Source organism: Oryctolagus cuniculus, chromosome X (assembly GCF_964237555.1).
Source record: "Oryctolagus cuniculus chromosome X, mOryCun1.1, whole genome shotgun sequence".
Taxonomy (NCBI): domain Eukaryota; kingdom Metazoa; phylum Chordata; class Mammalia; order Lagomorpha; family Leporidae; genus Oryctolagus; species Oryctolagus cuniculus.
In genome coordinates this window covers 77,618,761-77,634,110 of record NC_091453.1, presented here as the reverse complement: position 1 = coordinate 77,634,110, position 15,350 = coordinate 77,618,761, and the positions used below count along the sequence as shown (strand labels likewise).

Below are 15,350 nucleotides of genomic sequence, written 5' to 3'. Positions count from 1 at the left end.
TGAATTAGCTGGCAAAGAGCATGACCTACCCTAGAAGTTCTACTCACTTGCCCCTGGGAGACACCAGCTCACCAAGGAAGGACTGTGTCCCCAGAGGAATGCACCAGGTTCCTGGGCTTAACAGACACAACAGAGAGGTGGTAGAAATGAAAAAGACCAGTGAGGTGTCTACCCTGGGAGCACAGAGGGAATCCTGGTCTAGTGGAGGTGGGGGTGCTACACCCAACCCTCCAGGGCTTATGCAGCATCTGCTGACATCTTGATTGCCAGGGTCCTAGTGTGAGATCTGCAGAGCCAGTGACCTCAGACACAAAGGTGATTCTAGATTCTTGGGTTCCATTATGTGGAGGACACCATTATTTTTTTCAGCCACAAAAGGCGGAGGGAGAGATGGGGAAGAGGGGATGGTTCCATTTCTGGAGCAGCAGCGCCATCCAGCGGAAGCTGTTTCAGAATGAACTGTGTCCTCCAGCACATCCAACATGGAAGGCTGGCAAGTAGGGGGAGAGTTCAGTGTCCAGAACAGGCAGCAGCAAGGCTGGTGTGGAAAGTTGAGTGCCAGGCTCCCCCACCCACGGATCCTGCATGGCCCGGCCTGTAAGGCTGCAGAAGCGGTGGGGCCAGTGCTCAGGGGCCGCCATGTTGCACAGCCTGCAGCTGAAGCATCTCAGGGCACTGTGTCTCTGCACAGGAGGGGAGGCAGCACTTCCTGACTCTCCCACCAGGTCACAGCAGGGAGCCTGAGCAGCTCTGCTCCCCTGCACTGGGTGAGCTTTACTCTCCCTGCCCCCCACACCCTGCAGGTCTCAGGGGCACAGCAGATTCCTGCTCGCTGACGTCACAGCTCCCTCAGCACAGGCAACACCTGACTGGCACCGAGGAGGAGCCCGCACACCTGTCACACTGATGACCGCCGTTCCCCGCTGGCCTGCATCTGTGCTCCTGTAGGGACTGGGTCCTCCTGGGATGGCCGCCATGCTGATCAGGTCACCTATGAGGGGACAGAGGTAGGAAAATGCTCCAATCCCTATTGGTGCTCATACAATCCCATTCCCTCCGCAAGCCCTTTTGTTCCTCCACCAGGCAGTTTCTGGGCCACTGGGAGTCTCCCAGACAATTCACCGTCAAAAGTCTGCCACCCTACTTGACTCCTAAGTCAACGGGAGGGACCAAAATGCCCACAGCACCTGCTCAGCACAAAATGGAGGAGGCTTTCATAAGCCCCGGCCAGACATGGCCTCCACTAGGCTCCTGAGCTCTTCCCACCAGGTCACAGCTGCCATGAATCCCAGAGCTCCGACCCCTGTAACTGCATGTGTCCGGGCCTTCAGAGCCCACTCGATGTGGAGACCTGAGCTGGCTGGGCCTCCACGGATTTGAGCCCTACAGGGAACATCGTCTTGGCACCAACCTATACCCTCACTTCCCTGCCAAGCCAGTCCCGCCCAGGCGCATAGCCACCACCTGAGGAGATCCGCAAATGAATTCCTCTTGATGGCAGTATTGCACCACAAATGCCATTCTCCTGTTCCCTCCAGTCCTCCCTCCTCCCTGCGTGGAGGAAAAAACTACCAGTGCTGTCCCAACAGATACCTAGCATGGCTGCCTGGTTCCTAGGGACCAGGAGGAGCTAGGGCAATGTACTGGGTGTTAAACGAAGCTGGAGCCCATGCAGTCTGGCCTCAGCACGCAGTCCTGGGCTGCCCTTGGGCACCCCCGCGTGGGGGCAGGGCACCTGCACCTAGCCAGGCCCCACTGTCTGCACCACAAGTTGCTTAGGCTCTCCGGGATACAAGCAAAGATCCCACTGGCTCTCACCCAATCCCATTCTGAAAAGCGGGGGACTTTACACTGTCACTGAACCCTGCCACGCCAGCCTGCCCCAGAGGTACAGGGCAGCCAGAGAATCTGAATCAGTCATTGACAAGTCATTCCCACATGACAGCTCATCCAGGCAGACTGAAAGGGTTTGTAGTCAGAGGTACTGGGAAGGAAGAGAGGAATGAGTACAGCCATCCCAGGACCACAGGCCTCATGAAACCTGTACTCTCACAGGGCTCCTCCCTGGTCTGTAGATCTAGAGGTCCCACACTCAGGACAGGAGACAAGGGCCACAACAAACACACTAACTCTCCATGCGCCTGACCCAGGGTCACTGCCTGAAAACTCCTTATATTGCCAGTAGGACACACATATTGGTGGTAACCCATGAATTAGGAGGAATCTATCCACACTACATCATACAGACAATTGAACGGAATGGAACAAGAAGGGGTATACATATGCATATATAGACCTGACAACGTATAACTGACATAGTATCTTTACAGGCAAGTGGGAGCACAGAGGGAGACATCGTTTCCCCTAGGAGCCCAGTACAGCACACACTGCTGAAAGGCCTCATGCATTAGGTTCCTTTCTTAACTGGGTTCATCCACAAACGGTAGGAGGGGAGAAGATGGGGGCAGGTGGCAATAGTGGGGCAACACAGCCATGAAATATAAGTGGTCTGTGCCTTCCCCTCTCTCTGTGTAGACCCTAGTAGAATGTTTGTGACTACGGAGCAGTGGGGTGGCAACAATCATGGTTCTTGTTGCTGGCCAGGACCCTCCAGCAGGTGCCTCCTTAATGGGTCTATTTCGGGTCACCCAGGGGTGGGACCTGGGGGACAGGCAGACATGGACAGGAGGCAGAGGAGGGCAGGCCTCACTGGCCGCCATATTTGAGACAAGAAGCTGAGTTTCTGTGGACACTGGCCCTGCTGAAAAACCAGGTGAGAACTCCTGATTGTCTGGAGCTAGACCTAAAGCAGTTCAGGGTTTCAAGTCCGTTCCTGTCCCAGTTGTGTGTTACTTTCTGGCAACCCTCAAACAAAGTCTGCTCTACATAGGCAACTGGTCACTGCCTCTGCTGGCTCCTCCCACACTGCTAGGATCCCCACTCCTAGGGGGCCCCTGTCATCCAGGCTCCTTCTACTAAGGACAACTGCAGTAGAAGCGGCTCTATGCTCCTGCCGGGACCAGGAGTTCTCGGGAGCTCACAGGGAGGCTGAATGTAAGGATCTGAGACAGGTTCTGAGGAAGGGAAATGGATCAGTTCTAACTGCCATAAGCAGATTCTGAAACTGGCAAACTTCTGTGTTCTTGTAGGAGGAGGCAAGATCAAGGATGAAGGAACTTTCTTGAGCCCCAGAGGTCATCTAAAACAGTGACCCCCATGCACCAAGGCACCGGGCAGAATCCTGATCAGGACCAAGCCTAGGTCTTTGCAGAGACTTCTGCAAGCCCCACACAGACATGGCCAGTAATTGGATCCCGAGTTCCGCTATCTGCTCCAAGCTACACACACACACCGGAACTCGGTCCCCTGGCCTTGCCTATGTTCTGGGCCACCATAACCCACTGGACACGGTAGCCCAGCTGGACCCGGATCCAAGGGCTCTGAGCCCTCACAGGGGGAAGCCTTGGGACCCACCTACACCCTCCCTTTTCGGCCAAGCTTGTCCCACACAGGCACACAGCTGCAAGTGCTGTCGGGTTGCATAAACTGCTTCCTCTCCATGGCAGTTTTATAACACAAGTGCCACCTGCCCTACCCCAAAACCTGTCTATCCGCCGACCTTTAAACAGCTACAAAATGCCCAGAGCTGTTCAGCAGGAATCCAAAATGGCTGCTGCCCAGCATGACCACTCTTCCTGGCTGAGGGGAGCAGGAGGAGCCAACACACAGCACTGGGTACTGCACTGACCCTGGTGGCTGTACACTGCTGGGGGCTGCACGTGTGACCAGTGCACAAGGGAGGCCTACATGGACACTCCAGCTATAGTAGGGACCTGCACCTAGTCGGGCCGCAACACCTGCACTGCACTTGGCTTCAGCCCTCGGGGATCCATGCAAAGGCCCCACAGGCTAGGACACCTGATCACCCAGCCTAGGCCTCTGCTCCCCTACTGGTGGGACAGACGGCTCTGAGAGGCCTCTACCAGAGTCCCTACCCCTGAGCCAGTGCTACTGTCCAGAAAGGGGCTCGAGGAAATCGTCACACTCATCCAGGTAAGCACACCTTGACAGAGGGTTCTGCTGGTCCCTAAACGCATGATTGTCACCGAGATGCAAATTTTGATACTTTATCCTAATGCAGAGGCAGCCTAGCTCTCTGCAGGGCCCTAGTGCTGGCTGAACCTATGCAGACTTGGGTCAACTTTCCTCAAGCCTGCTGGACATGTGGAAGCTGGGCAAACCTGACCGTGGCCCTCCCTGGGACCCTGACTTGATTTCATTCCCTCTCACTCCCACTATGGCTAGGTAGCTGTCTCAGGAGTACGTATCTCAGGACTGGCAAACAAGATTGTCGTGATGGAAGAAATGCAAGAGAAAATCCAGAAAGCCTTCTCCAGTACTCACACACCCTTTCATTCCTCTGCTGTTTTCCATAAAACCAAGACTCCACATGTGTCCATTTAGATACTACCTGAAGACTCATGACCCCAGATCTCCCAATTGACCCTCCATCCTGAGAGAACTCGCGTGAAGTGAGGTCCTAGGATTAAATCAAGGAGCCCAGGAAATTCTCCCCATGAAGCTATCCTAAGAATGTACACATATAGGCCGGCGCCCTGACTCACTTGGCTAATCCACCGCCTGTGGCGCCAGCACCCCAGGTTCTAGTCCAGGTTGCTCCTCTTCCAGTCCAGCTCTCTACTGTGGCCCGGGAGGGCAGTGGAGGATGGCTCAAGTGCTTCGACCCTGTACCCGCATGGGAGACCAGGAAAGGCACCTGGCTCCTGGCTTCAGATCGGTGTAGCGCTGGCCGTAGTGGCCATTTGGGCGGTGAACCAACGGAAAAAGGAAGACCTTTCTCTCTGTGTGTCTCTCTCTCTCTAACTCTGCTTGTCAAAAAAACGAAGGAGCCTCTGGGCTCTTCCTGGGTTGGGGGTCATGAAGAGAGAGTGAGGAGCTGAGGGAATAGTAGTCAGAAAGTGGAGAGGTCATTCTATCAGATTCACCTTCCCCAGACAGGCAGGATGCTAGGGAAGATGACTGCACCCAGGCAGGTGTGGCTGCTTCCACAATGGTGCAGAGGACTAGGGAGTGCTCATGCTGATAATTTGGATCAAAACACATACAAAGATCTATAGAAACACAGATTCTGCTTCTTGTCTTTCCACTGACAATTATAATCCCAGAGAGAGCATTCACCAAGGGACAGCAACCACCCTGGTACTCATCACTGGACACCTTCCTTCTTGGGTTCCTGTGTGTGGAGGACTCCATTATTTTTTTCAGCCACAAAAGGCGGAGGGAGAGAAGGGGAAGTCGGGACAGGCCCATTTCTGGAGCAGCAGCGCCATCCAGCGGAAGCTGTTTCAGAATGGCATACAGTCCATCCAGCACATCCCACGAGGAAGGCCCGGAACTCAGGGAGAGTGAGTTCAGTGCCCAGAGCAGGCACCAGCAAGGTTGGTGTGGAAAAGTTGAGTGTAGGACTACCCACCCAGGGATCCTGAGAGGCCCTGTCTGCCAGGCTACAGAAGTCATGTGGGACAGTCCTCAGGGGCGGCCATGGTGCACAGCCTGCAGCTGAAGCATCTCAGGGCACTGTGTCTCTGCACAGGAGGGGAGGCAGCACTTCCTGACTCTCCCCACCAGGTCACAGCAGGGAGCCCGAGCAGCTCTGCCCCCCTGCACTGGGTGAGCTTTACTCTCCCGGCCCCCCACACCCTGCAGGTCTCAGGGGCACAGCAGATTCCTGCTCGCTGAGGTCACAGCTCCCTCAGCACAGGCGACACCTGACTGGCACTGAGGAGGAGCCGCACACCTGTCACACTGATGACCGCCGTTCCCCGCTGGCCTGCATCTGTGCTCCTGCGGTGGCTGGGTCCTCCCGGAATGGCCGCCATGCTGATCAGGTCACCTATGAGGGGACAGAGGTAGGAAAATGTTCCAGTCCCTTTGGTGCTCATGTAACCCCCTTTCCCTCAACAAGCCCCTGTGTTCCTCCACCAGGCAGGTCCTGGGCCACTGGGAGTCTCCCAGACAATTCACCGTCAAAAATCTGCCACCCTACTTGACTCCTGAGACAACAGAAGGGAGGAAAATGCCCACAGCACCCGCTCAGCACAAAATGGAAGAGGCTTCCATAAGCCCCGCCCAGACATGGCTGCCACTAGGCTCTTCCCACCAGGTCACAGCTGCCATGAATCCCAGAGCTCCGACCCCTGTAACTGCCTGTGTCCGGGCCTTCAGAGCCCACTCGATGTGGAGACCTGAGCTGGCTGGGCCTCCACGGATTTGAGCCCTACAGGGAACATCGTCTTGGCACCAACCTATACCCTCACTTCCCTGCCAAGCCAGTCCCGCCCAGGCGCATAGCCACCACCTGAGGAGATCCGCAAATGAATTCCTCTTGATGGCAGTATTGCACCACAAATGCCATTCTCCTGTTCCCTCCAGTCCTCCCTCCTCCCTGCGTGGAAGAAAAAACAACCAGTCCTGTCCCAACAGATACCTAGCATGGCTGCCTGGTTCCTAGGGACCAGGAGGAGCTAGGGCAATGTACTGGGTGTTAGACATACCCGGAGCCCATGCAGTCTGGTTTAAGCACGCAGTCCTGGGCTGCCCTTGAGAACTTGCTCATCGGACTCTCCTTAGGGCACCCCCTCGTGGGGGCAGGGCACCTGCACCTAGCCAGGCCCCACTGTCTGCACCACAAGTTGCTTAGGCTCTCCGGGATACAAGCAAAGATCCCACTGGCTCTCACCCAATCCCATTCTGAAAAGCGGGGGACTTTACACTGTCACTGAACCCTGCCACGCCAGCCTGCCCCGGAGGTACAGGGCAGCCAGAGAATCTGAATCAGTCATTGACAAGTCATTCCCACATGACAGCTCATCCAGGCAGACTGAAAGGGTATGTAGTCAGAGGTACTGGGAAGGAAGAGAGGAATGAGTACAGCCATCCCAGGACCACAGGCCTCACGAAACCTGTACTCTCACAGGGCTCCTCCCTGGTCTGTAGATGTGGAGGTCCCACACTCAGGACGGGAGACAAGGGCCACAGCAAACACACTAACTCTCCATGCGCCTGCCCAGGGTCACTGCCTGAAGGACACACATATTGGTGGTAACTCATGAATTAGGAGGAATCTATCCACACTACATCATACAGACAATTGAACGGAATGGAACAAGAAGGGGTATACATATGCATGTATAGACCTGATAACGTATAAGTGACATAGTATCTTTACAGGCAAGTGAGAATCATTGAGGGAAGGTGTGGTCACAGCCACATTGCAAATGCAGCAACCTGGATTGTATAGCAAACCCATGGGTCCTACACAGGGTTACCTGAACACACAAATACACTCTGCACTCCTCCACTCCATGGAAACACAACCTTGGAACCAGGGAAGTGATCAGCACATCATCCCAACTGTCCTCCCATCAAAGGTAGGCCCTGTCACTCCCGCTGCCCCCACAATGCCCTGCTTCTTACCCAGGGCAGCTCCTGTGGGTTGAGATGGAGTTTGAGTGGGATGAGATGCCAGTTTGGGAAGTCTCCACTGTCTTTTCTCCAGGATGGGCTGGAAAAGGGACAAAAGAAAGCAAATGAGAAGATGACATCCAGGAACTCATCCTTTATGAGCTTAGGACTCAATGTATCCAGGAAAGCAACAACTCTGCCTGTGAAAGCAACATTGCACCAGAGCTTACAAATAAATTCATGTGGACCTAGGAAGGTAGCAGTGGTTAGGGCCTATAATGTAAAAAGTTATGCTATCTGCAGGGACCTCTAAACATCCTTACTCTTTTTGTTGTGTTCTGCACAGTGAGATTCCACAAGGGGAGCAGAGAGGGAGACATCGTTTCCCCCAGGACCCCAGTACAGCACACACTGCTGAAAGGCCTCGTGCATTAGGTTCCTTTCTTTGCTGGGTTCATCCACAAAGGGTAGGAGAGGAGAAGATGGGGGCAGGTGGCAATAGTGGGGCAACACAGCCATGAAATGTAAGGGGTCTGACTGTGCCTTCCCCTCTCTCTGTGCAGACCCTAGTAGAATGTTTGTGATTAGGGAACAGTGGGGAGGATGCAATCACAGTTCTTGTTGCTGCCCAGGGCCCTCCAGGAGGTGCCTCCTTAATGGGTCTGGATCGGATCACCCAGGGGTGGAACCTGGGGGAAAGGAAGACATGGACAGGTGGCAGAGGAGGGCAGGCCTCACTGGCTGCCATATTTGAGACAAGCAGCTGAGTTTCTGTGGACACTGGCCCTGCCGAAAAACCAGGTGAGAACTCCTGATTGTCTGGAGCTAGACCTAAAGCAGTTCAGGGTTTCAAGTCCGTTCCTGTCCCAGTTGTGTGTTACATTCTGGCACCCCTCAAACAAAGTCTGCTCTTCATAGGCAACATCCACTAGGTCACTGCCTCTGCTGGCTCCTCCCACACTGCTAGGACCCCACCCCTAGGGGGCCCCTGTCATCCAGGCTCCTTCTGCTAAGGACAACTGCAGTCAGGAGTGGCTCTACGCTCCTGCCGGGACCAGGAGCTCTCAGGAGCTCACAGGGAGGCTGAATGTAAGGACTCGCAGCCAGATACCATGCAATGGAAATGGATCAGTTCTAATGGCCATAAGCAGATCCCGAAACTGGAAGACTCCTGTGTTCTTGTAGGAGGAGGCAGGTTCAAATTGAAAGAGTCCTCTTGGGGCCCAGAGGTCATCTAAAACAGTGACCCCAATGCTTTAGGGCATGAGGGGATTAGGAAAATGAGATAGAATCCTGATCAGAATCAACCTTAGGTCTTTGCGGAGACTTCTGCAAACCCCACCCAGACAAGGCCGCCACTAGAATCCCAATTCTGCATGCTGGGACAATCCATCACACCACCTGGAGCTCAGTACGGGGCTCACCTGTGTTCAGGGCTTCCACAACCCACAGGCTGCAGTGGCCACGCTGGCTCTGGACCCAAGGGTTCTGAACTCTCACAGGGTGCAGCCTTGGGACCCATCTGCATCTTCCCTTTACTGCCAAGCCAGTCCACACATGCACATACTGGAAGGGTTGGTGAGATGCGACAACTGCTTCCTAGTGATGGCAGAATTGCACCACAAATGCCACCTGCCCTGAACCCCAACATTTCCTCCCTCTGCCTTGACACAGCTTGGGGGTTGCACATGGGACCAGTACACAAGGGATGTCTGTAAGGACCCTGAGCCACAGTAGGGACCTGCGCCTAAGCCAGCCCCACCATCTACACCACCCTTGGCTTCAGCCCTGGAAAATCCTTGCAAAGGCCCCACAGGCTGGGACACCTCCTCATCCAGGCACAGGCTGACTCGGACACTGTCACTGGAATGTTCCAGGTGCCTTCTAATACGAGGAAGAGTGGCTGTGGGGCTCTCAGGAAACGCTGGCGCTGTCCTAGGCCATGTCACCCAGCACCTCCAGAACTGGTGTGAAAACATGGGAGTGTGGATCTCCCAGGGAGACCTGGGAGTCTACTAGGAAGGTAGTGGAGGCAGGCCACCGTGCCTGTCATAATTAGCAGCTTGGAGCCAGAAGCAATGCACAGCACTTTTCCTGCCACTCAAGCCTTGAAGGAAAACCAATGTCAGGCAGCTTGCACAGCTTAGAGTTGTTGAGAGGTCTGCATTAACACGGTTGCTCTTACTAGAAAACAGGGGGATTCCATATGACAGGGAAGCTGACTGTAGTCTCTGACTCAGGACTTGTGGCACCACAGACCCAGCTCTGAGGAGCAGAGGGAAAGAGCACTGTCACAGTCACAACCTGGTACTGGGGACCTGCCCACAAGACTTTCAAATCATCCCTGACCCAGGGTTTGGGAAACAGGGCCTGAAAACCTGAGGTCTTAATGCACAATAATCCACATGGCCAAACGGTGAACCTCAACAGTGAGCCATGAATGGAGACAGACAGGTTTCAACACTATTTCGAGACCATGACAAAACAGGATTGGATGATTGGGTCTAGAAACTTCCTAGCATACTCCTGAGAGAAGCTGACATGGACGTGCCTTTAGCATGAAGTAGCTGGCAAAGAGCACGAACCACCCTAGACATTCTGCTCACCTGCCCCTGGGAGACACCAAGTCTCCAAAGAAGGGCTGTGTCCCCAGGAGAATGCACCAGGTTCCTGGGCTTAACAGACACAACAGAGAGGTGGTAGAAATGAAAAAGACCAGTGAGGTGTCTGCCCTGGGAGCACAGAGGGAATCCTGGTCTAGTGGAGGTGGGGTGCTACACCCAACCCTCCAGGGCTTATGCAGCATCTGCTGACATCTTGATTACCAGGGTCTTAGTGTGAGATCTGCAGAGCCAGGGACCTCAGACACAAAGGTGATTCTAGATTCTTGGGTTCCATTATGTGGAGGACACCATTATTTTTTTCAGCCACAAAAGGCGGAGGGAGAGATGGGGAAGAGGGGATGGTTCCATTTCTGGAGCAGCAGCGCCATCCAGCGGAAGCTGTTTCAGAATGAACTGTGTCCTCCAGCACATCCAACATGGAAGGCTGGCAAGTGAGGGGGATAGAGGTCAGTGCCCAAAGCAGGCAGCAGCAAGGTTGGTGTGGAAAGTTCAGTGCCAGGCTCCCCCACCCAGGGATCCTGAGAGGCCCTGTCTGCCAGGCTACAGAAGTCATGTGGGACAGTCCTCAGGGGTCACAATGGTGCACAGCCTGCAGCTGAAGCATCTCAGGGCACTGTGTCTCTGCACAGGAGGGGAGGCAGCACTTCCTGACTCTCCCCACCAGGTCACAGCAGGGAGCCTGAGCAGCTCTGCTCCCCTGCACTGGGTGAGCTTTACTCTCCCTGCCCCCCACACCCTGCAGGTCTCAGGGGCACAGCAGATTCCTGCTCGCTGATGTCACAGCTCCCTCAGCACAGGCGACACCTGACTGGCACTGAGGAGGAGCCGCACACCTGTCACACTGATGACCGCCGTTCCCCGCTGGACTGCATCTGTGCTCCTGCGGGGACTGGGTACTCCTGGGATGGCCGCCAGGCTGATCAGGTCACCTATGAGGGGACAGAGGTAGGAAAATGCTGCAGTCCCTACTGGAGCTCATGTAACCCCCTTTCCCTCAACAAGACCCTGCATTCCTCTACCAGGCACTGGAAGTGTCCATACAATTCAGAATACAAACTGTGCTACCCTAGGTCACCCTTAAGACAAGAGGAGGGATGAAAATGCCCATAGCTCCTCCTCAGACAAAATGGCCGAGGCTTCTACAAGCCCCGCCCAGACATGCTGGCCTCCAGTCTCTGGACTCTTCCAGGCTAGGACACAGAGGCTACAAGTCCCGGAGCTCAGCCCCTGCCACTGCCTGTTCCCGGCTTCCAGAGCCCGCCCGGTTCTGGGATTCCAGCTGGCCAGAGCTTGCAAGGGGGCCCCAGGAAGGGCACACACTCTCACTTCCATGCCAAGCCAGTCAGGCGCACGCTCACAGCCACCACTGGCGGCATCTGCAACGAATTCCTCTTGATGGCAGTATTGCACCACAAATGCAATTTGCCCTGTTCCTGCCAGTGCTCCCTCCTCCCTGTGCGCAGGAAAAAACACCCAGTGCAGTCCAAGGAGTGCACAGCATGGCTGCCCAGTTCAGAGAGGCACAGGAGGAGCTAGGGCAATGCACTGGGTGCTAAACAGACACAGAGCCCATGCAGCTTGGCCTCAGCACCCAGTGCTGGGCTGCCCTAGGGACCAATGTTCACTGGATGCTCCTTAGAACAACCCCTGTGGGTGTAGGGCACCTGCACCTAGCCTGGCCACACTGTCTGTACTGCCAGTGGCTTAAGCCCTCGGGGATCCAATGGGCTCTACCCATTCCCATTCTGAAAACTGGCGCGATGGCAGGGGCAACGGGGCTCTTGGCCGAAGAGAGTTAGAAGGTCTTGGAGCAAAGGGCTCAGACCAAGCGCTCAGTTCAGCCTGCGACGCTTATGATTGCAGTCAACACTTTGAAATGTCCAGCTCACCTAAGCCAGTCATCTCTCCACCCGCTTTCTTAAGGTCCGGCTCAGTTTATGAACCTCTTAAAAGCATTAATCTTCCAAGACATGATAATGAAACGCTATGGGATAAATTGGATCATATTACAAAATTGTCAAGTCAACATTGCTGCTGAATCTTAGTCTGGCCACAGGTTTCTTTCCCACTAAAACCTGCAGGGGTGATCAGATGGCCAAACCCACGACAGCCTGTACTGTGCTGCTGGGCGGCCTGGGGTTCGGCTCTTCCATACAGGAGCACTGATCATGACAAGGGAAGGACCCATGAGCTGGAGCATTCGGCTATAAAATGTACGAGAGAAATTCTCTACTGCTATATGCGTCAGGCCAATAAGGTCCAGCAGTTTAAGCAGGATCCACGCCCAACAACGTGTCTTCACTCTCCTTTCAATGTGCATACAGGAGATGAATCGCTGTCTTATGAGGAATATGGTCTTCTTTAGATAAATGCAGTGTCCCCCTATCTCCTTTACCTCGTGGAAATGATTTCCTCAGGACTCCAGATTATCTCTAACACTGACGAGAGGAACAGATTTGGACATACGAAGAGCCGAGAAGTCAGGAGCAGCACTTGGGCAGAGCGGCACAACCATGAGAAAAGAGTCACAACAGAAAGATTTCTGCAAGCCAAGAAGCAACAACTTAGAAGAAACTAAACCTGCTAACACCTTGAACTTGGGCTTCTGACTGAACTTCGGCTTCAGAACTTGAGAAAATAAATTCCTCTGTTTATGGCACCCAATCTGGTTACATATGACATCCCTATCAAACTAATGCAGTTGCTAAATCTGACTTAGGAACAAATAGAAAAATGGGGGGGGGGGGGCAACAGTGTGGCATAGTGAGTACAGCTACCACCTGCAGTGCCAGCGTCCCATATAGGTGCTGGTTCAAGTCCTGGCTGCTCCATTTCCAATGCAGCTCTCTGCTATGGCCTGGGAAAGCAGTGGAAGATGCCCCAGGCAAAAGAAACAGAAAAATGACACAGACCTAGAACCGTGTTTCTCAACCTTTTTGTTGTTGTTGTTGCCCCCAAGTGGGGGGAAACTATCGAATTAAAATTCTCCTAGAGCTAAGAAATTATATGTTAAGGAGTAAGATTTTCTTTAGTAGATTTGAGCCTTAGGGTTTCTGTATGATATTGTGATGTCTAAGAATTTTTTACTCTACCTCTCCAAGAACCAATTCTATTATTTGAGGAATGCATGATTTGTAGAAAGTATATCAGTGCTTTTAAACGTATGGTAATAAATCTAAAGGATATCCAGAAGGAACGTGTTCTAGGGAAAACAGAAGTTATTATTATCGACTGAATTGCATCCCCTCCCACCAAAAAATTTTATATTGTTAAACTCCCAGTCCTTTTTATTTGTACATGAACTATATTTGAAGATGTAAATACAGATCTTGAAAGATTTAAAAAATATATATCTTTACAGGCAGGTGAGAATGAATGAGTGAAGGGGTGGCTGTTTAATGGGGCACAGCCACGACTGCATGTGGAGATAACTGGAGCTATAGCAAAACCACGGGTCCTGGACGGAGGCACCTCCATGTGCGAATGGACTCTGCACTGCTCCATACAATACAGACAAAACCTGGGACTCTATAGGGGTGATGACATTGGACCCAAGGAAGTGAGGCAGGGCATCGTCCTCTCTGTCCTCCCATCTGATGTGAGCCCTACGCTTCCGCTGCCCCCACAATGCCCTGCTTCTTACCCAGGCCAGCTCCTGTGTCTTTGGGCAGGATGAGATGCCGGTTTGGGAAGCCTCCACTATCCTCTCTCTGGGATGGGCTGAAAAAGGACAAAAGAGAAAAAATAATGAGACACCTGGGGGCCTTGCCATACTAGAAAAGTAGTGGGATGCAGGCCACTGCACTTGGCTTAGAAGGACACCCACTGTCACCGGTGCCGCGGCTCACTAGGCTAATCCTCTGCCTTACAGCGCCGGCACACCGAGTTCTAGTCCCGGTCGGGGCACCGGATTCTATCCCGGTTGCCCCTCTTCCAGGCTAGCTCTCTGCTGTGGCCCAGGAGTGCAGTGGATGATGGCCCAAGTGCTTGGGCCCTGCTCCCCAAGGGAGACCAGGATAAGTATCTGGCTCCTGCCACTGGATCAGCCCGGTGCGCCGGCCGCAGTGCGCCAGCCGCGGCAGCCATTGGAAGGTGAATCAACGGTAAAGGAAGACCTTTCTCTCTGTCTCTCTCTCTCACTGTCCACTCTGCCTGTCAAAAAAAAAAAAAAAAAAAAAAAAAAAAAAAAAAAAAAAGGATACCCACTGTCAGGTAACTGAACAACTTTGAGAGATCTTGAGCGGTTTGCATTAACAAAGCTACTATTACCGGAAAACAGTGGGGTTGCATGTGACAGAGAAGGTGTCTATACTCTCTCACTCAGGACATGCAGCACCAAGGCCCCAGTTCTAAGGACAGGACGGAACCAGCACCATCACAGTCAGAGCCTGGACTGGGGACCAGCCCACATCCCTGACCCAGGGTTTTTGAAACAGGCCTGGCAGCCCTGAATCTCTTAACCCACACAAGACTACATGGCAAATCGATGAACCTCAACAGTGAGAAATCAATGCGGACAGACAGATTTTCAGCACTGTATCGAGACTGTGACAGAGGAATTGGTGGATCGGTCTAGAGACATCTTTAAAATAGACTCCTAAGAGAATCTGACAAGGACAAGGCCTTTAACATGAATTAGCTGGCAAAGAGCATGACCTACCCTAGACGGTCTGCTCACTTGCCCCTGGGAGACACCAGCTCACCAAGGAAGGGCTGTGTCCCCAGGAGAATGCACCAGGTTAATGGGCTTAACAGACACAACAGAGAGGTGCTAGAAATGAAAAAGACCAGGGAGGTGTCTGCCCTGGGAGCACAGAGGGAATCCTGGTCTAGTGGAGGTGGGGGTGCTACACCCAACCCTGCAGGGCTTCTGCAGCATCTGCTGACATCTTGATTGCCAGGGTCCTAGTGTGAGATCTGCAGAGCCAGGAACCTCAGACACAAAGGAGATTCTAGATTCTTGGGTTCCATTATGTGGAGGACACCATTATTTTTTTCAGCCACAAAAGGCGGAGGGAGAGATGGGGAAGATGGGATGGTTCATTTCTGGAGCAGCAGCGCCATCCAGCGGAAGCAGTTTCAGAATGAACTGTGTCCATCCAGTATGTCCCACGGGGAAGGCTGGCAAGTGACGGGGAGAGAGGTCAGTGTCCAGAGCAGGCACCAGCAAGGCTGGTGTGGAAAGCTGAGTGCTGGGCTCCCCCACCCAGGGATCCTGAGAGGCCCGGACTGCAAGGCTAC

General features: G+C 53.5%; 1 protein-coding gene across 38 annotated transcripts in view; it reads right to left on the bottom strand.

The window, feature by feature from the left end:
* LOC103351904 (uncharacterized) overlaps window positions 1-15,350 on the bottom strand; it is a 262,291-nt gene that overhangs the window by 52,249 nt on the left and 194,692 nt on the right. For 31 of the 38 annotated variants that reach the window (XM_070066604.1, XM_070066590.1, XM_070066581.1 and 28 more), the window contains 4 exons: window positions 13,753-13,829; window positions 7,498-7,585; window positions 5,819-5,914; window positions 896-991 (listed from right to left, as the gene is read on the bottom strand). In XM_070066604.1, the coding sequence (XP_069922705.1) occupies window positions 896-991; window positions 5,819-5,914; window positions 7,498-7,585; window positions 13,753-13,829 (357 nt within the window). Of the gene's footprint in view, window positions 1-895; window positions 992-5,818; window positions 5,915-7,497; window positions 7,586-10,942; window positions 11,039-11,998; window positions 12,094-12,504; window positions 12,652-13,752; window positions 13,830-15,350 lie in introns of those variants that run through there. The other 7 variants (XM_070066613.1, XM_070066614.1, XM_070066612.1 and 4 more) reach the window with 5 other exon arrangements.